General features: G+C 34.0%; 3 protein-coding genes across 4 annotated transcripts; all 3 read left to right on the forward strand.

Moving 5' to 3' along the window:
• Positions 1 to 127: 127 nt before the first annotated feature.
• LOC146933319 (putative CoA ligase CCL12) lies at positions 128 to 7763 on the forward strand. 2 transcript variants are annotated; one of them, XM_085705114.1, is made up of 14 exons: positions 128 to 465; positions 556 to 688; positions 1118 to 1380; positions 1456 to 1657; positions 3119 to 3159; positions 3557 to 3685; positions 3869 to 3942; positions 4060 to 4280; positions 5180 to 5274; positions 5347 to 5563; positions 6098 to 6223; positions 6612 to 6710; positions 6958 to 7164; positions 7308 to 7763. In XM_085705114.1, exons 1-14 carry the CDS (start codon positions 197 to 199, stop codon positions 7419 to 7421), a joined length of 2190 nt encoding a protein of 729 aa, XP_085561240.1. In that variant the 5' UTR covers positions 128 to 196; the 3' UTR covers positions 7422 to 7763. The 2 variants fall into 2 exon arrangements, with proteins under 2 accessions (XP_085561240.1, XP_085561239.1); XM_085705113.1 differs by having other exon boundaries at positions 3869 to 4280.
• Positions 7764 to 8610: 847 nt separating this feature from the next.
• MRL7 (polyadenylate-binding protein 2-binding protein) lies at positions 8611 to 11517 on the forward strand. The gene is made up of 4 exons (XM_085705115.1): positions 8611 to 9969; positions 10717 to 10801; positions 11056 to 11167; positions 11308 to 11517. Exons 1-4 carry the CDS (start codon positions 9215 to 9217, stop codon positions 11409 to 11411), a joined length of 1056 nt encoding a protein of 351 aa, XP_085561241.1. The 5' UTR covers positions 8611 to 9214; the 3' UTR covers positions 11412 to 11517.
• A 3639-nt stretch (positions 11518 to 15156) lies between these two features.
• LOC146933321 (Mitochondrial substrate carrier family protein) lies at positions 15157 to 20107 on the forward strand. The gene is made up of 6 exons (XM_085705118.1): positions 15157 to 15491; positions 15601 to 15684; positions 15992 to 16053; positions 16351 to 16712; positions 19414 to 19628; positions 19740 to 20107. The coding sequence occupies exons 1-6, from the start codon at positions 15366 to 15368 to the stop codon at positions 19794 to 19796; spliced, it is 906 nt and encodes a 301-aa protein (XP_085561244.1). The 5' UTR covers positions 15157 to 15365; the 3' UTR covers positions 19797 to 20107.
• Positions 20108 to 20540: the final 433 nt, after the last annotated feature.

Below are 20540 nucleotides of genomic sequence, written 5' to 3' on the forward strand. Positions count from 1 at the left end.
ACATGAGACATGCAAGTCCCACCTACTCCCAAACTAGAGTATGTTAGGTGGGCAGGGAGGCTGGGCTCCACCTGTTGACTCTACTCAACTCCACAGCCACCGCCCACAAGTACTACTACCAGCGAAGGAAGGTTTGAATAACCATTCATGTTTGCTTACAATTTTGAAGTTGAAAAAAAGTGAAAGAGAGAAAGAAATGGGAAAAAAGAGCGTAACGGAGTTGGGTGTCGATGATTTTGTAAAGGCAGGTTTATCACCTGTTGAAGCCAATGAATTGAAGAAAGTTCTGCTCTCATTGCCATTGTCCTCACTCTCCTCAGCTGACACATGGCGCCACCTAGTCAGTCGTAGAGTCCTCAAACCATCATACCCTCACCCCTTGCATCAGCTTCTCTACTATACCATCTATAATCATGATCATCACTCTTCTTCTTCTCCTCCACCTCTTTATTGGTTTCCTTCTCTGTAAGTCACTCTCATTTTATATAGTGCTTACTTATATGTATTCATTGTTTATGTGTTTATTTATAATTGTTGATTGGTTTCCATATTTAGACAGCAAGCAAGACGCACCAACATGGGGTGTTTCATGGAAGCTCATGGTTCAGAGCTTTTGGGAGCATCCTCCTACAAAGATCCTGTTACTAGTTTTCCTCTTTTTCATAACTTCTCTGTTCAACACCCCGAGGCAAGTGCACGTTTCTTTTCTTTTTATATAGTTTTCAGATAAATTCTAATGTGAACAACCTTCACAAATGGTCCACCGTAGATTAGTTTACAAAATGTTTAAAACTCCAACGACGGCTGAAATTAGTAAATAATGACTTAATTGAAATAGTGATTTTATTGTTATTGGTTTGATTAAAACAACGGTAAATAAATATGTAGCTTATATTGAACTGACATCAATCAAGTCAATGTCTTAGCCGTAAATATGAGAAAGGTCATGAATTTTTGTTTCTGAATAGTATCGCCAACCGTTGTTGGAATTTCTGATAATTTTAAGTTATGGTCCATGGGCACATATGATATGAAGGAGGTCCACTGTAGAACTCACCATAGTTTTCATTCTATTTCTGTAATGTAGTTTCAACCTCTCTTGTCTTGTATACTGCAGGTGTACTGGTCTCTTGTTCTAAAGGAACTTTCTATTTCCTTTGTTCAACCTCCAAATTGCATTTTAGATACATCTTCCTACCCTTCAAAACATGGAGGAACATGGCTTCCTGGTTCTGTCCTCAATATTGCTGACTGTTGTTTGCAACCTAGCTCCCACCCTAACAAACCAGACGACAGTATAGCCATTGTTTGGAGGGATGAAGGTTCTGATAACTCCGAGGTTAATCATATCACTCTCAAACAGCTTCGTCAGCAAGTCATGTATGTTACTTCTCATGTCTCATGTCACACCTCACCCTTTTGGTTTTCTTAATGTGTTTGTCATGTTATTTCCAGGTTGGTGGCGAATGCAATAGATGCCAATTTCTCCAAGGGTGATGCAATTGCAATTGACATGCAAATGACGGTCAATGCCGTTATTATATATCTGGCCATTGTTTTAGCTGGATGTGTTGTGGTATCAATAGCTGATAGCTTTGCACCAAAAGAAATTGCCACTCGACTCCGCGTTTCCAATGCAAAGGGTGTTTTCACACAGGTAATGTTCTAAATTTGGTACTATGTTTATGACTTTAGCAGGACTTGTCTTTCTCTGTTACCAATCTATGTGTATCATAGTAGTATTCAGTGTGTGTTTGAAGGAATACTACAATAAGCAAGTCCTTGTTGTGCCTCGGAAAGTTTCATTTTCATTCAACTCTTATGTCTTCTGTTTCCTGTATGATATGATAAGATTCGATACATAATGTGTTTAGGTGCCTCGTATTAAAGAAAAAATGATAGTACTTGACTAGGATTGTTTGGTTATGTGAGGATAAGATTCATTGGGCTTCCAGTGAGAAGAGCTGGTCATACAAAGGAAAGCTCAAAAAACAGATACAGAGGAACAACAAAAAAGTTCTGTGAGAAGCTACTAAGAAACACCTTAATCCAATTATCGTTTTCTAAATATATTGTTTTCTACTGAAAAAATAGGATTGTTGGATCCATGTGGTTCAATCTTACTAGAGTGAGGAAAAGCTTTTGATGTAATTGATGATTAAAAAAAACACAAAGAAGCCTAAGTTTTGGAACTCTAGGTTAGTTCTCCTCTTGATATGTCCCATTGAACATCTTTGTCTAACAACATTTATTAGTATTGCTTATATTTGTTTCATAATGGTTGAACCAAATTTCAGCTGGATGCATATATGATTCCTTTAAAATCATATTGCAAGAGTGCAAGTATTTTTCATTCCTTTTTGTTTTCTAAAACTTCGATTGTGCCTGTATTTTCAACCTATCTGTTGGAATAGATCCTATCTTCTGGAAGATTAACCTTACAATGTGGGGGATTCTTAAAGCTTGCAGAATTCCAAACCAAATTGTTTATGTCTAGTCTACATGGAAATTTTATCTTCAGATAACAAACATTCTATTAGGTTTTTAAAACTCCTTTTGAAATTTATATTGCTTTACTTCATATTTTACCAGTATTACTTTTACTTTTTTTAATAAAAAAGAGGGGAGAGGCAAAAAGGCGTTCTTGTAAAAAAATCAGTCCTTCAAATGTATATTGGTACCTTGAGGGATTAGTCTCTGTCTCCTCTCCTGTTCGGGATACCCTGGTTCACCAATGAAATGACCCACAAGTGCAAAAAATGGTGAGGAAAAACTGAAAAAGGGATTACGCATAGAGCATTCCATTGTTAAGTGCCTGGAAAAATTGCACCCAGGATAGGAAGAATGAAGTGGGTATGCAGTCTATTAGATTATTCAAAGTAGAGAGAGTGGGAAAAGAAAATCAAGCAAGTATACTGCGGGAAAAGTGAAACTTGGGAGGAAGCGAACCTCTCGAAGAGTTAGCCTAATTACTGTAGTGCTCCATTTTTGTTTCTTTCATTCAGTTTCTGCAATTTCTGGGTTAACTCCCAGTTTTCATCAATATTAGAGTGGGTTTCTATCAATTTCCAATTTTTTAACAAATTAAAATGGTATTTCACTCAGCTTTTGTTTTCAGGATTTCATATCAGGAGGTGGCAGGAAAATCCCATTGTACAGGTAAAATAAATCACTAGTACTTGTTACTACATTTTTGGCAGCAATTCAACTTTTGAATACCAGAATCATGCTTTACTTGGGTCTGGGACTCTGGGTCACCGTTATGATGCCTTAGTCTGATTTATCTATTTAAAGATAGTTGGCATGTTAAGTGAAAATAAAGTTTACTTAAGACAGTTAGGTTATGTAATGATCATATATTGATGCATTATTTAGTTAATGTTTCAATTCTAGATGCTGATATTGAAAACACTTACTTGACTGCTTCTCTCAGACTGATTTACTGCCCTTAACTTGAGCTTGATATTACTGTTTGAATGGTTGTTAGATGGATTTACAACCGTTCTTTAAGCACATATATCATTTGAGATCTATTTCTGCATATTTGTCTTTGCAGTCGAGTCATTGAGGCAGCTGCAAGTAAAGTTATTGTGCTCCCTGCGATAGGTGATGATGTAGCTGTACAATTAAGGGAACAAGACTTATCATGGAAAGATTTTCTCTCTTCTGGAAGTCAGAGCTCCAGGTATTGCATATTGCAATGAATTCAATAGACAATACCTTAATTCAATTAAGTGGTCACTTGTACATACTAAATATCCACAGCAAAATATCCCGAAAATGGGTCAAATGAGACAGATTGAGAATTTTCATGTTTTCTCTTTCGTAAGTTTTGTTTTGTCTGACCTTAACACCGGACCCTTTGCAGATCAGATCATTACTCTCCAGTCTATCAATCGATTGATTCTGTCACTAATATACTATTCTCATCTGGAACCACAGGTAAAGATTATCCCTTATTATGTATGACATATCAGGTAGATTTTCCTTGGACTCAACTTGCCCCAATACTCTCCACTCATTATAATGATTTTCTGGTTATATTTTGGCTTTTATCAGGTGACCCAAAAGCTATTCCTTGGACTCAACTTGCCCCAATACGAAGTGCTGCTGATGGATGGGCTGCTATTGACGTTCAAGTTGGGGATGTCTATTGCTGGCCGACAAATTTGGGATGGGTGATAGGACCTACTCTGTTATATCACTGCTTTCTAAATGGTGCAACTCTTGCTTTGTACCATGGATCTCCTCAAGGCCATGGTTTTGGGAAATTTGTTCAGGTGAGTCTTCCAAGTTAATATTTCATTACTTTTATAATTTTTCTATACATAAATAATGAATTTATTTAGTATTTTCTTCCGTATATGGTGGTTATCACTTATTGTTTTGGTCAACTAAAATGTTGGAACAACAAACAAAAATATAAACGCTGATTTGTAATGAGAACCATTACTACAGTTCTCCTCTCGATTACTAAAGTGTTGGGGCGTACAGAGGATATTTGTACCTCACCTGATATCACAAAAGCATATTTTATTTTCATAATAATAACGGAGGAAATAATGGGATTAAGTAACGGAGAGGATCCACTTGCAGAGTATATAGACCATCTCACTATGAAAATCTATTTCACTCCTATAGTTGACCAGTCTTGATGGAATATGGTTGGCGTCCAACTTTATATCATCATCACCTCAAATCCACTATTCATTTACTATCATCAAACTCTGACTCAAAAAGCTGCTTAAAGAACTAATGTTTGGGGATGTTACATAGATGAAACATGTTTATGATAATCAGACTCCCCTGCATATCTCTCAAATCCAATATTCCACAAGGGAACCAAACATTTGAGATAGAATGTCATTTCATTGAAGGAAAGATTTTATCTAGAAACATTATCACTAGCTTCATAAATTGGAAGATGTGTGCACTTTAAATTAGTTATATATGTAACAAATATGATTTATAAGCTTCAGTTGGAGGGGGAGTGTTCGAAATAATTTAAATAGGGTAATGATTCTATGTAGTAACGGTAACCGTACATTGTTGTATCTATACAGCATTCTCAGATTTTAATTTAAACACAGATTCTATAACATGCCTATCATCTATTTTCCTTCTTGGCAAATACATCACACCAAGGCACAACTTTACTCATTGTACTATGATTGTTCAGGATGCAGGCGTTACCATTTTGGGAACCGTTCCAAGCTTAGTGAAATCTTGGAAGAGTACTCGATGTATGGAGGGCTTGGATTGGACAAAAATAAAGTAATATCTATTGAAAGTGTAACGAATAAAATAGCTACTAAGAAAGATGAACTAAACTGCCCTTGTATACAGGTTATTTTGTTCCACTGGAGAAACATCAAATGTTGATGATGATCTATGGCTTTCTTCAAAGTCTTATTACAATCCAATCATTGAATTATGTGGAGGAACTGAGCTTGCGTCCAGTTACATTACGGGAAGTCCCCTGCAGCCTCAAGCTTTTGGAGCATTCAGCACAGCATCAATGACAACTGGCTTTGTCATTCTTGACGACAATGGAGTTCCTTATGTAAGTACGTTTTCTGGACAATTTATATTCTTTGGTCATAATTTTATTTACTTGTGCTGCTAGTCTGCCACTTCTCACCACATTACATTGTGACAATACATCAGTATAATTTGTTGTGGCAAGGGTGATGGATGTGTGCTTACTTCATCTTCCAGACTAGGGAACGGAAAGGTTATTATGAAGCACTGATAACACACAAACACTGGACACTGATAACTATTTGAAAAAATGAATTAATTGAATGCTATCACACGTGTACGCCTCTGATCAGAAGTGTCAGTGCTACAGAGTATGTTGGCGTGATAATGGCCAATCAGATATCCTAGTCTCTCAAAATCTATGATCCATAGTTCCTAATGGCCATCAATTTGAATTCTGCACATGAATCTTTTTCAATACTTGTTTCTGTACAGGTCTAGTTTTTATGCTAGCCCTATGTTCACCAACTTTTTCTTGTAACTTTCAGTCCCTATTGCACTCTTAAATTTATTGACAGGTTTTCTGATTCATTGCTCTCTTTGACCAATATGACAGCCAGAAAATGTTCCTTGTGTTGGTGAAGTGGGTTTATTCCCCATCTCTCTTGGAGCATCTGATAGATTGCTGAATGCCGACCATGATGAGGTTTACTTTAAAGGAATGCCCTTGTATAAAGGGAAGGTATCTACTACTTCAACTAATATGCTTAGAATGATTTCCCCATTTTGTCTCGACATACCAACACATTTCGATACAACTATGAAATTTCAGTTTGTTCATTCTCACCGTATGTCCTAAAGGCTTTTAAGGATTGTTTTCATGTGCAATTACCAAATTACACATCGAACATCGAAACTAGATGAAGCGAAAAGATAGGAAAAACTTTTATTCTGAACTTTTGGATAAATCAAATGTCCAACAGAACTGTATATTAGTTAGATATACATCAAGGATTTTCAAACAATCCCTTCATTATAAATTACATAGGCTTAATCTGTAATTTTGACTAGTCTCATTCTGCTATTATTGCTATAACTTGTCATGTCTATCATGATATGTGTATTAGCAGGTTCTTAGAAGACATGGAGATATAATCAAGAGAATGGTTGGTGGCTATATCATTGTGCAAGGGAGGGCTGATGACACCATGAATCTTGGTGGAATAAAGGTACGAGTCTTTCAGGAAAAATGCGTAATAAGAAAACTACTATGAATTTCAATGAATCTGAGAGTAGTCAAAATCATAATCCAGGGAAGTCAGGAGAAAAATTGGAAAAAAAACGAGAATTCATGTGTATTTAATTCTTCTATTGGCCTAATGAAGTATGTTTAACTTAACATGAACATCACTCTTTGGCATTATATGGACTGGATAATGTTATTCACACGTAGAATTTTCTGTTGCTGGTATGCAGACAAGTTCAATAGAAATTGAGCGTGTATGTGACAGGGCTGATGAATGCATTTTGGAGACAGCTGCAGTCGGTGTTGCAACTGAAAATAGGGGCCCAGAACAGCTTGTTATATTTGTAGTTCTAAAGGAAGGATACAGTTCAAATGCAGAAACTCTAAGGATGAAATTTTCTAAAGCTATTCAAAGCAACCTCAATCCTTTGTTTAAGGTCCGACCCTTTGGTTGAATTTTAACAATCATCAATTGATTGCAGCTTATTATTTACCATTTGAAAAGTGAAAACTGAACTGTCTTGGGTTTAACTGATGTCACCAACACTCACAACCAACTCTTTTGATTACATTGTTTCAGGTCAGCGTTGTTAAAATAGTCCCCGAGTTTCCTCGAACATCTTCCAACAAAATCCTGAGGAGGGTAATGAGGGATCAAATGAAGCATGAACTATCAGTTCAGAGCAGACTTTAGTGACCATGAATTCGCAGGCAGACAAGGACAGGCAGTTCTTTTCATGTGGATAAAAAAGTGAGGGATGAACAAGACAGTCAATCCTTTGGTTTGGAAGCCTGGAGATTTTAACTACAATAATATAGGATAGAATAAATTTCTGCCACGTGAAGTCCTAGGAGAAAAGCAAAGTTAATAACTACAATAAGTGACACTGGTGATGTGTGTATGAATGAATTTAAAACTTATTTACGAAGTACCATGGAGAAAAGAAAAACTAATTATAGAATTACAAGTTACAACCATTCATACAATGTTGTTATTACAATGTAAGGGACATTTTCTGTCTGTAGTGCAGGTAAATTTTGCATTTTTTTTGGCACATGCAAATTCAAATATATCGCTAGCATAACCCCAAGCTCAAGTTGTTGTTAAGAAAACTAGTAGGGCCATGCTAAATTGTTAGCATGTTAGATACGTTTTGGACACCGACACTTATCGGACACACCTTGAGCACACATGTCAAACATCTTTTCGTGATGTTCAAACACTTATTTGACATGTCTTGGATATTCGCCAACAAACTAAGCCGACACTTCTTCTGCTAATTTGTCCCAATTGTTTTTCCTAACATCATATTAAAGTTTTTCATGCGCTAGCGATAATTGTTTAACAAGTATCATAGAAAAAAACAAAACTAATTGTAGAATTACAAGTTACAACCATTCACTCAAACAATGTTTTGGAAGGGACAATTTCTGTAGTGCAGGTGAATTTTGCATTTTCTTGGACATTTGCAAATTCAAATTCATATTTTGAGTTAGCGCATGAAAAACCTTAACACGGTGTTGGAAAGTGTTCAATGGGTTGGATCTCACATTTGAACTAACTTTTGGGTTAATCTTCGCTTTGATTCTCTATATTGTTAACAAAAGCTTACTCTATATTAATTCTCTATATTGTTAACAGAAACTTAAATTAGTTAGTTTCTGTTAACAATATAAATAATCAAAAAGAAGAATGACCCAAAAATTAGCTCAAGTTTTTTGACCTGATCAATAATAACCCCGAGCTCAATTTGTTGTTAACAAAACTATTAGGGTCATGCTAAGTTGCTTGCATGTCAGATACGTTTTAGACACGACACTTCTCAAACATGCCTTGAACACACGTGTCAAACATCTCTTCGTGATGTTCCAACATTTATTAGACATATCTCATATATACGCCAACAAACTAAGGTTGGTCTTGACCATAAACTTAGACACTTCTAACTTAGATTAGATCTTTTACGCCAACAATAAAACGAAGACTCTTATCTTTTTTTTTAATTTTTTTATCGTAAGACTTGTAATCATAGGATTAACTAATTATTATAAAAGACATGATGCATATTCTTTTCTTAGGATATTTATGTAAGAATTCAAATTATAAGTGATTCCTCTTTGCTAATTATGGAGGTGTAAGTAGCAAGGCTCAAACTAGCAAGTTATAACTACCGAAATGGATTAAAAGATCTTATACATACGTGGCGATACAGAAAACTTAGTAGCAGCATAGCATATGCTTACCTTACCAAAAAGAAACGAGCTAGGAGAAAGAGGGAAAAGAAAAGTAGAACATTCAAATAGTCACGGCTACAACAAGGTATATATTGGTTCCTTCTCTTCTCAGAAGCTTCTTTTTCACGACTTGTTTGAAACCCCAATTATAGTAAGTAGTTAATTTAGTGAGTATTTGTGTTCCCGCGTGTTTTGAGCACCAACTGTTTGTTAAAATTACCCAACCATAGTTTTCAATTTCTATTCAACAAAATGGTGATTCTCCAAACAGCTCTTATGCCTCCAACGTTCTCACCTTTTTCTCATTCGAGATTCTTATCTTATTCCACTTTATCTACTCATCACATTGTAAAGCCTATTTCAATATCATGTTCTGTTTCAACTAACTCTAGTTCAAAACCCGAACCCGAACCTAATCCTACATCCAAACAAAAACTGAAAAATAAGGGGAAAAGTTTCCAACGTGGAGATGGTGTGACCATTAATAAGGATGATAGAAACTCTGAGGATGAATTTCCAACAACAATTCCAAGGAAGCCAAGGCGCGGTCGTAAAAGTGAGGCTATGAAAGTTGAAGATTTTGTACGCGACAGACTGGAGAACACGTTTGCTGCAATTCGGCAACAAAATGCGGGTGCTTTGGAGAATCATAAAGATATAATGAAGGACAGTGTCGGTGATGATTCTGAATCAAAACCAAAACGCAGCAATGATGATAGTGATGAGGAGGAGGTGGAAGAAGAGGAAGATGGTGGTGGAGAGAAGGCGGTGATTGAGGAAGAGAGTGAGAGCTGGCCATTGGATACGGATGTCGGGTGGGGAATAAGAGCTTCTGAGTATTTTGAGAAGCATCCGATTAAGAATGTAGTAGGAGATGATGGTGCTGAAATTGATTGGGAAGGGGAGACTGAGGATAACTGGGTGCAGGAGATCAATTGTTTGGAGTGGGAGAGTTTTGCTTTCCATCCTAGCCCTTTAATCGTACTTGTTTTTGAACGCTATAACAGGTACTACTAATTCATATTCTTATATGGATTTGATTGAGTTAAGAGTGATAGAGTTTTTGTCAGCACTTAATATCAGTATATACTTCTATGCTAAGTGTTTAATGGTAACATGCATTTGTTAGTTATATATACTTGAAATCGGGTGTACAAGTCTTAAGTGCCTGCGTGCAACTCTAGACTCAGATTAATCGGTATATAATGTCTTAAGTCTTGATGTGCTTTCATGAAATTGATTCTTCTGTATAAAAAATCTAAATTTTCAAAATATTTCATGTTGACGATGATTTACTTACCTTTTGCTTTTAAGATGTCTTTTGTTCCCAAAAGATGATTGTAATTTATTCGTAGGTACTGTAATTTATAACGCAAAAAACCAATAGGTCGAATGTAGGAATAAATAAAAAAGTGTATTAGAAATGAATTTATGTATCAATTGTGTTAGTTATATGCATTTTTTATTTTAAAATTTGAGTGTATGTAAATGCTCACATTATTATAATGATATGTTGATAGATTTAAATAATTCCCAAGTTACCTATGTTGGAATTAAAATGCGAATGAATAGTCTCACATTAGTTAGGATTGGGCTAAATAAATGATATATAAAAAGGTGACTTTGTATACTCAATGCTTTTTGAGTGAATCTGTCGTGTTCTAGTCAGCTCGTTGTTGCTCCTGATGTTTCTAGACTCCCCAAAAACTTATAGCTAAATCCAGCTTTTGGTGTTTGATTTTGTTATTCCACAGGGCAAATGATAACTGGAAAAATTTGAAAGAGCTGGAGAAAGCAATAAAGGTGTACTGGAGTGCTAAAGATCGGTTACCTCCCAGGGTATGGTCAATTTATTTTCAGTGTACTAAAACTGCATTTTTCATCTATTACATTACCTGAAATGAAAAAAAAAATGATGTCTGCTTTTCATCACTATAGACCTTACTTCATGATCACTCACTAGTCACTAGTTAGATCCATCTTTTCTGTTATTTATCAGTACACAAGTGTTACAAGCGGTAACCTCGCCATATAACACCTGGAGTCTCTTACGTTTTCCATAATCACGTATTACTTTAAATTTCCTATTGTAGGCGATTAAGATTGACATTAACATCGAGAAAGACTTGGCTTATGCCCTGAAAGTTCGAGAATGTCCTCAAATTTTGTTTCTACGAGGGAATAAGATGGTGTACAGGGAGAAAGGTGAGATTGTTGTTCATTCTCTTCACCTTCAATGTGTGTACAATAAGCATAGTTTTGTTTGTTTTGGCAACAAGGCATGCACTCTCTTCTTGTCTATGTTCTATCCTCATAATGATGCACTGTTGCTTATGTCTTTGCAGAACTCAGAACTGCGGATGAGCTGGTTCAGATGATTGCATTTTTTTATTACAATGCAAAGAAGCCTGCATGGATTGATGATAAGGCCTTGTATTTACGTTATTAATTGTTTTTTTAATGTCACATGGTCCTTGTGGCACTGCAATTCTATATTACAATAATGATGAAATATATGAAATTAAATATATAAAACTATTTCAACCTAAAAAAAATCTTGTTGACCAGCCTCCCTTCTCAATTGATCATCTAAAATGAGTATGGTAGTGATTTGTTGCCATGCCTGTCTGTGCTGGATCAAGATTTGAAAATGCATGTGGTAGGAAAATCGAATATAAAATGTTTTCCTTGAGATTTGTCTGGCTGTAAAATAATACAGTTTTCATTATCTTAAACCATCATAACCTTTTTAAAATCATTTTGTTTTTGTCCGTTAAAAAAATGAAAATAATTCAGATACAAACAAATGCACATTCATTGAAGAACACAAGTTTAATGTAATAATCGCCATTCGTTGGCGAATCCAAAGGGAGAGATTCTTACTTTGAGAATTAAGATAGTGGGGCAGTGCTAAGCTTCCACAAGATTTATATCCTCTGCCTAAACCAACCACTTTCTACAAGTTGGCACACATGGAATCACACATCCTCGTGTGGAACATCAACATTGAACATGCCAAACCTTATTTGTCAATGCTCTAAAATGCCCTTCGTATCTTGCTTATTTTACTCTTGATGTCCATGTGTGATAGATACATCTTGTTTAATTTACAATTGATCATTATATAAAAATTAAGTAGAGCCAGTGCATATTTGAATGACACACTGTTTCCACACTTATCAATGTGTAATAGGCATTCGCTTATTTAAATAGGCTGATTAACTAATTCGACCATTACAATCAATTTTGATAACATTTTATGACTAGCTCTCTTATGTTTTCTCAATGTCTCTAGTTTCATCGCAGTTCATGGTAAAAAATGAAGAGGTCAATTTTGTTCCATTTGCTTTGCTTCATATATTGTTCATTTATAAAAGAGATAGACACAAGTGATAGTCTATTGGGATCCACTGGTAAAATCCACTAAATTACTTATTTCATGTATCTATTTTCTTCGTAAATACTCCCTCCGTTTCAAAATGAGTGTCGTTTTAGGTGTTTACACACATATTAAGAAATGCAATGATTAAAAGAAAGAGAATGGTTATTTTACCAAATTATCCTTATTAACTATTGGTTAGTTTTAAAAGTAATACTTTGGAAGTAGTGTGCAAAGTATTAATTGGAGGGTACAATTGAAAAGAAAAAGTTATTATTGCATTGGAAACTGAAAGTGACATTCATTTTGAAACAAATTTTTTTGGCTAAAGCGACACTCATTTTGAAACGGAGGGAGTAGAAGAAAGCAATTGGAGCAAAATAAATTTAGAGAGGTTGACACATTTTGTTTGGTGCCTTTCATATTAAATATTGATAGGGTATTTCTTTTTTTAGGAAAATAGGGTATGTTGCTGACCAAACTTCTTTTCTAATGAGACTTATTTATTCCTTATTTAGCAAGAGCAATGTAAACATATTTAAATAAAAACATGGTAAAAGTATTAAAAATTGTATCGCTTTATTATAAAAAAGATATCAAGAATTATACATTGTCAATCAAAGTATGAGAAATTAGCACATCGATGTAGTATGGGGAGTAGTGGACCATACTCCACTACCATCAGGATGGGCATTGCTTGCTTTATACTCTTATTCTTTTTTTAGGGAGTGCTTTATACTCTTATTACTTACACCCTTTAATTAGTTAATTTAACTAAAGCTCATTCCTTCCAAGATATGAAAGCAACCCAACTCCAAGGGACACTTACCTAAGGCCAGCCTTCTTTCTTTTTCTGTCAGGTTAAATATGTTGTTTTTAATCTTTTCCAAAAAAAATGATGATATGTTTTTTAGGGGTATAACAATAAATATATTTACCATATATATATATATATATATATATATATATATATATATATATATATATATATTCCTCCAGAAAATTAGTAAATTAGAATAGGTTTTTTTTCTTCATTCTCTGAGCTTTCAAAAGTGACCGGAGTAATTATGATCATATAAGAATCACTTCATAAAGATTTTCATCCAGTTGTAAGGTTCATCACGCATCACACCACCACAACTTGCTTCGTTGCCTCTAGCCGTAGAAACCAAAGCCATCAATGCTCCTTTTAAACCAATCATGCGTGAGGTGCTTTCCAGCTGACTTTGTTAATGTTCGTGAAACGCTTCCCCATATGCAAATCTTCAAGGTTATTTTTTATTTTGTGTTCTCATCAATATGTAAGTAAAGTTTTACAGAAAATAACGATCGTTTCTTGGTTGTGAAACACTATTATTAAAGAGAAATGATATTTTGACAACTTTTGGACAACTTTCTCTCTCATACTCACATGATGTTGTTATCCTCTCTCTTCCTTTTTCTCTCTCCATTGTTTTTGACCAATAAGAAGTGAGAAAAACAAGGTTGTCAACAAAGTTGTCATCAAATGGATGTCAAAATATCATTACTCATTGTTAAATGTTACATATGTATTCTAGAATGACAATTATTTTGAGATAGAGAAAAATATAAGCAACAATTAAAATAAGAGTATATTTTCAACTATTCATAATCTTAGAGCATCCACAATGGTAGTTCCTTATCAAGGACTCCTTAAATAGACCTCACGTGACACATCACTTATTTATAATTTTTTAATAAAAGTACATATTAAGGACTCAATGACTCCAATGACAATACACTAATAAGGACTCCAATGAAAAGTACTTAAATATGTCCCACTATCTTTACATATTAAACAAAAATAATTTATCTATTGCTCATTTTTACAAGTGGGATCAAGTAGTACACATTTTATTACTTCTTTATGCAAGTGGGACCAAGTAATACACATTTTATTACTTTTTTAAACGTGGGACCCGTTAGTTACCCAGGAGAGAGAGGGTCCTTATATAGTTGTCCGTTCCTTAATGGAGACTCAATTTTTCTTCCTCCAATGGAGGGTCCTTAACGGGGAGTGGTCCTTGTTAAGTAAAGACCCCCATTGGAGATGCTCTTAGAGCCTTATTTGAGGGCATTCTACAAAACCATGGACAAACTTTGTGATTTACTTAAAAAATATCAGGTATTTACAAAGTGTAGTATGTTGAAGATAGTTAACTGCATTTATGTTGCAAGGAATAATGAAGAAGCATTCAATTAAAAACTACCGTGTAAATTATTTCATGAACTTATTGTTGGTATAATTCTTTTAACAAAAATATGTATTTATACACTTAAGTTAAAATGTAGATATTTGAATATCTGTACAATTTTTATTTCGATAAAATAATTTACAAATATTTTATAAAATGCAAATGATGTCCTCATATTGACAGGAATTAAGCACACTTACTCAAAAAACAATACGAGATTAATTGCTATACATAGACTTTTAAAACATTCTTTCAAAAAAAAAGAAAAATAGATTTTTTGAAACATTTTGACAAATATATTTAGCCAAAATCACACAACGATATCATTTTATTATGCTAATTTTTTTGAAAAATTCATAAATATCTATGGATTACTGAAAATGCAAAGTCAATCCAAAAATGAATTAAACTCAATTAAAATCCAATCCAAAATACTTTTAAGTAGTAATTATTTGAAAGGAAATGAAGATTCATATTCCACTCCAGTGGCTGAAAACCATTTTCGTAAAATATGGAAAAGGTAAGGTCGATAAAATAAATTCAACAAAAATAAAAACATAACATTATTAATAACTCGATTCCTTTTCATTGTTTTCCTTGTTTGTTGGGTTAAGAAGAAGAGAGAGAAAGAGTGTGTGTTTTTTGCAAAACAAAGTAAGCCACAAAAACCAAACAAGAGCTTATAAAACTCTTCCACTAGATTCGTTCTTCACTTCTCTTTAATCAAATCAAATAAACTCTTTCTTCTCTCTCGTTCTCCCTCGTTTTCTTCGCTTCATTTCTCTCATCAACTTCGCTAATACCAACAATGGGAGACGAGAAGAAGCCTAAGCCTGTTGCTGCTGGTTTCTGGCCAACCATCAAGCCTTTCGTCAATGGTGGTGCTTCTGGTATGCTCGCTACCTGTGTTATTCAACCTATTGATATGATCAAGGTATGTTCTAAAGTTTTCATTTTTCTTTCATTTTTTGATGATTTGGTATTTGGGTCTGTTTTATTTTTCTCATTGAACTCAGATCTGTGTTTTTTTGTTTTGAATTCAGGTTAGGATTCAACTGGGTCAAGGTTCAGCTGCTAGTGTCACTTCTACCATGCTTAAGAATGAGGGTGTTGGTGCTTTCTATAAGGTTTTTTTTTCCTTCTTTTTTTCCAGATGTTGTTTCAATTATCTTCAATTATAGATAGATCTTTGATTGCTTTGTTCTTAGTGGATAAGATTTGTGTTGATAATTTCAATGTGGGATGATTGTGATATTGATTATGATGCATTTTTATTGTTTTATTTACCTGCTTTTAGATCTGTGAGTTGAAGGGGATTTTTTTATATTGTTTACTTTGGCTTATGAATTTATTGAGTCATTGTATTTGGTTTTGGACTTCATCCTTTGTTGAGGTATGGATTTAGTGGTGTCTAAGCTGAATCACTTCTTGCAGGGTCTATCAGCTGGGTTACTCAGGCAGGCTACTTACACCACTGCACGCCTTGGAACATTTAGGTGAGTTGTTATGACTTATGATTGCAATATTCATCAAAATTGGATCTGGAATTGGATTACCTTTTGTAATTTCTTTCAGAGCTTTCTTCAGAAATTACATATTTGTTATTTTTAAACACCCATCCTACAATTACATTGTGTTTTTATACAAATAAATCAGCCCTTAATCCATTCAAAAGGATATGTTTTATTGATTTTCTTTATGAGCCTTTGTCATTAGTCCTTTGCATTGGTTATGGAATGCATTTTTTATGGTGTTAACGGTTGTCTTACTTATTGGTTTTTATGATTTTGTAGAATCTTGACAAATAAAGCAATTGAGGCCAATGATGGCAAGCCCCTGCCACTCTACCAAAAAGCTCTATGTGGGCTGACTGCTGGTGCAATTGGAGCAACAGTTGGTAGTCCAGCTGATTTGGCACTCATTCGTATGCAGGCTGATGCGACTTTACCTCTTGCTCAGCGCCGAAACTACACAAACGCCTTCCAGGCACTTTACCGTATCGGTGCAGATGAAGGGATTCTTTCACTGTGGAAAGGTGCTGGGCCTACTGTAGTAAGAGCCATGGCATTGAACATGGGGATGCTTGCTTCTTATGATCAAAGTGTTGAGTTCTTCAAGGATACCGTTGGTCTAGGTGAAATGACTACTGTGGTTGGTAAGTAACCATTTTGATATTGTTGACTCATATTACTTGAAAATATTGCCAAATCTTTTAGCAAGTGTCAATACTTTTTGCTACTATTGTTGATTACATTTTGTTCCATTGATGTTTCAAAAGTATTCCACAAACCCCTTTTTATAAAGGGAAATGTTAACTTATGCCCTTGGGGCATAAGTTAAAAAGGCTAAAGGTAGAAAAAAAATCTTGGAAATTGTGCATTCAATGCATTAAAAGTTTCAAAAGTTGTATTTATAATATAAAAGTTGCTTTGACTTTCCATTTTAAGCTCCTTAACTTGTGCCCTAAGGGCACAAGTTAACATGACCCTTTTATAAAAGAATAAATTAGTCAAACTTTTTATTAGGAGAGTCATCATCATCATCTTCATCTACAATTACTTTATCTGCAAAATTTGCTAGATGATATAGTCTTTGCCTGTTCTGTTTCTTTGCTGTTTAGGACAATAAAATGCCCTGTTTCATTTTTGTGGAGTTTGTGTTATATAAGCAAATAATAAAAGATATTTCTCTTAGCCTATCTTTTCATCATTTGAGAATGTAGTTTATCCTTTTGAAACTAACAACAGTATATTATGGGGAAAGTTAATTCTTCAATGCACTCTAAGTTGTCAATAGCAGCACTTTAAGTATACGAATCAGAACATATTTGATGAATTGAAGACTAATTTTTAATTTCTACTTTGCTGAAGGGATTGAGTGGCAATAAAAAATCTTAAGGTTTTGAAATCTAATATTGGATGATAAGGGTTACTCAACGAGTGAATTGAAAATGAAATACTAAAAACATAGATGACCTTTTTTTAATAGATAACAGAAACCATCATCTAATCTTCCTCCCTATTTCCTTTACACCACAGTAGATAAAATCCCCTAGTTTCCCCTTTATTCATCATATCAAATGGACTCTCACTCTCTAGCTAGCTTTCTGGCTAACTATTGTATTTACTAGCTAATTGGTGGGATTACATAACATTCTCTCCCCTTTTCAAAACTAGACTCGTATAGATCAAAGGTATTATGATATGTATTAAGTAAATCCTTTCTTGTGCTATAGTTGTATTTTGTTTTTCTTTTAAATGTCCTGATTGTAAAAAACTGAAATATTTCATCTTAGTTCATGTTTGGTTGTGATTATTTGCACTTTTGAAAATTTGTTTTAAGTCAAAATCTTATTTTGATTACAAGTTTTTTGATAGAACAATACACTAGTTAAAATAGATACTATCTTGAGTAGGGTTGGAATGAATTGTACTTTCCAAGCCAGACCTAGTTCAATTCAAACTCAAGTGCTTAACTGAATAAGAAATCAGTCTTAATTTCATGGTCCAATTTGGATTAATTTAAGCTCCCCGACTTTTGAAACTCAATGAGCCAATCTTGTATAAATTGAGTCTTTTATGCTCAGTGGGTTAATTTCAATTTTGTAACTTGGTTAAATTGTTTTTGCATATATTTTGTTTGAAAAACAGTTTAGCAAAACAATAGTAAAACTGAATTCTAATATATATTCAGAAGCATCACTGTTATTCGAGGCGGTTCTCAAGATAATAAGTTTAATGTATGTAAGTTCAAGTTTGGTTCATTTAATACGTCAACTTCTCATCTTTCTGTACTGAGTTGAGTAGGCACAGGAGTTGGCTCAGCTTATTTACCGCCCTAATGTCAAGTTTGACAATACAAGTAGTGTCATTTAAGAGATACACGAAGATGAAGGTTATATCTGGTTGTTCAACTTGAATAATTTTATTACAGAACAAATTTTACAAATTTGTGAACAATCAGATTCAGCAGTGCTCAAAATACTCGTAGATTATAAATTCATTTTTTTTAACTGGGCATTTCTTTCTAGTTGGATAGGATACCCTTAACAAATTACACTTAGATCTGAAAGTTTTTTTGTCAAGTAAATTCCTATAGTGCGATTGCTACAATTTAGTTTTGGAGAGTGTCTATGTGAATTATTAACTCAGTGAACTGTGAAGAGGTTGTTTATTTATTGGTGCCTATCTTTTTTGTTTTTTTTTGCTCAAACTTCCGTTTTAAGAATTGTTCACACATCAAAAGTGAACTGGAACAACCTAATAAACATTGATGGCCCTAGCTCACTTAATTTTAAACCATGCGTCAGCCTTTTAAAAGACACAGAAAAAGTTTAACCTTGTTTTGTTGCTGTAAGTTGGTATTCATGTTGTAAATAATTAAAACTTATCCTTAATCAAACTATAATTTCACTGTTCTTTGAAATAGTGAATCTGGTTCTTTATCTGGCCAATGTCAATGGTACTATGTTCACAAACTCTTTATGCACACCCAAGAGATGGCATATTTAGTTATTCGCCTGTTGCCACATGTTTTTGTTTCTATCATTGCCCTTGCAATATGTGTCTTGAACTTCGTCTGATATTTTGTTTCAATTATTTGCATTCCAATTTGTGATTATGGTACAATCGGTAGTCTTGGATATTTCAGAAGCTTATACAATACAACAATTATGTAACAAAATTTCTAGTCTAAGTCATGTAAGGGAATTCTCCTTTTCTGATTACCAATTTTCTTCTAATCGGAGATATGATATTCCATTTGGATTGTGTACATTAATTAAACTACATGTCCCTTTTTATTATACTGCAAAAAAGAGTTTATTCTCACCATTTGCTACTGAATCTCTTCTTTAGGTGCAAGTAGTGTATCTGGATTTTTCGCAGCAGCTTGCAGTTTGCCATTTGATTATGTGAAGACTCAAATTCAAAAGATGCAACCTGATGCTGAGGGAAAATATCCATACACCGGCTCTCTTGACTGTGCTGTCAAGACCTTCAAATCTGGAGGACCCTTCAAATTTTACACCGGATTCCCTGTCTACTGTGTCAGGATTGCTCCCCATGTCATGGTACTATTCTCTTTACATTGATTTTTTTATTGCCTTTGGTATGTTTTTCTAGCTATTTTTATTAATTTATATTTGAGTGTTTTTCTCAAGTTTATATACTGCTTATGGCAGATGACATGGATTTTCCTCAACCAGCTCCAGAAATTGGAGAAAAGTTATGGGTTATAGGTGATGGTCAAGCATTTTGCTGTTGAATTCAAGCTTTGAGCATTGAATAATTTGTTGGCTGTGTTGTAGGCCCTTTTTGGAAATTGGATATCAATGGATCTGATCATTTTTTTTAAAGATTTAATTAGTCATGCAATTCAAGCGGGGAATTTAACTTACATTACTTTGTATCAGTAATATATAGAATATGATATGATATGATGCGTTGGAGCATATAGTAGTAGTATAAATCCCATTTTTGAATGGAGAACTTGTTGAGATATCTTGAACTAGAATAATAAGTACTCTCTACCTCAGACATCTTTTCGACACATGTTTTTTTAATTCTTTTTCTTCTTTCAAGTACATCTTATTTATTAAATGCTGTATTTTTTTTATGTATTTTTTAATTTGGGTTTTGTTATAACATGTACAATATCTCGTGGGTTAGATTGATTTATTTATAAACATGCTTTGACATGATATGATGTAGAAATCAAAATAAATTGACTGTGAACAATACTAAAAAATGTATATATAATTCGAGTATGATAAGTATGTTCAATCAGTCCCTGGTCTTAAGTTGTCAATGACTCAGTGATAAGTATATATAAATAAAATGTTTGCTCTAAAAAAGCTTTGATAGTGAATGAAATTAAATGTACATTTTTTTGTCCTTCAAGAACATTACAGTATTAATGTTAGAAATACACCTGTATGATTAGTTTATTTACGTGAGTTTGTTTTTATCATTAAACTGTCCAA

Source organism: Medicago sativa, chromosome 4 (genome assembly GCF_051527215.1).
Source record: "Medicago sativa cultivar Bolivia chromosome 4, Bolivia_mono, whole genome shotgun sequence".
Classification (NCBI taxonomy): domain Eukaryota; kingdom Viridiplantae; phylum Streptophyta; class Magnoliopsida; order Fabales; family Fabaceae; genus Medicago; species Medicago sativa.

Coding starts and splice junctions, on each gene's coding strand:
- LOC146933319 (XM_085705113.1), top strand. CDS start 197: ATGGGAAAAAAGAGCGTAACGGAGTTGGGTGTCGATGATTTTGTAAAG. Junction 1,658..3,118: donor CAAAGGGTGTTTTCACACAG/GTAATGTTCTAA, acceptor TTTTGTTTTCAG/GATTTCATATCAGGAGGTGG. Junction 5,564..6,097: donor ACGACAATGGAGTTCCTTAT/GTAAGTACGTTT, acceptor CCAATATGACAG/CCAGAAAATGTTCCTTGTGT.
- MRL7 (XM_085705115.1), top strand. CDS start 9,215: ATGGTGATTCTCCAAACAGCTCTTATGCCTCCAACGTTCTCACCTTTT. Junction 10,802..11,055: donor AAGATCGGTTACCTCCCAGG/GTATGGTCAATT, acceptor TTCCTATTGTAG/GCGATTAAGATTGACATTAA. Junction 11,168..11,307: donor GATGGTGTACAGGGAGAAAG/GTGAGATTGTTG, acceptor ATGTCTTTGCAG/AACTCAGAACTGCGGATGAG.
- LOC146933321 (XM_085705118.1), top strand. CDS start 15,366: ATGGGAGACGAGAAGAAGCCTAAGCCTGTTGCTGCTGGTTTCTGGCCA. Junction 16,713..19,413: donor TGAAATGACTACTGTGGTTG/GTAAGTAACCAT, acceptor TCTCTTCTTTAG/GTGCAAGTAGTGTATCTGGA. Junction 19,629..19,739: donor GGATTGCTCCCCATGTCATG/GTACTATTCTCT, acceptor TGCTTATGGCAG/ATGACATGGATTTTCCTCAA.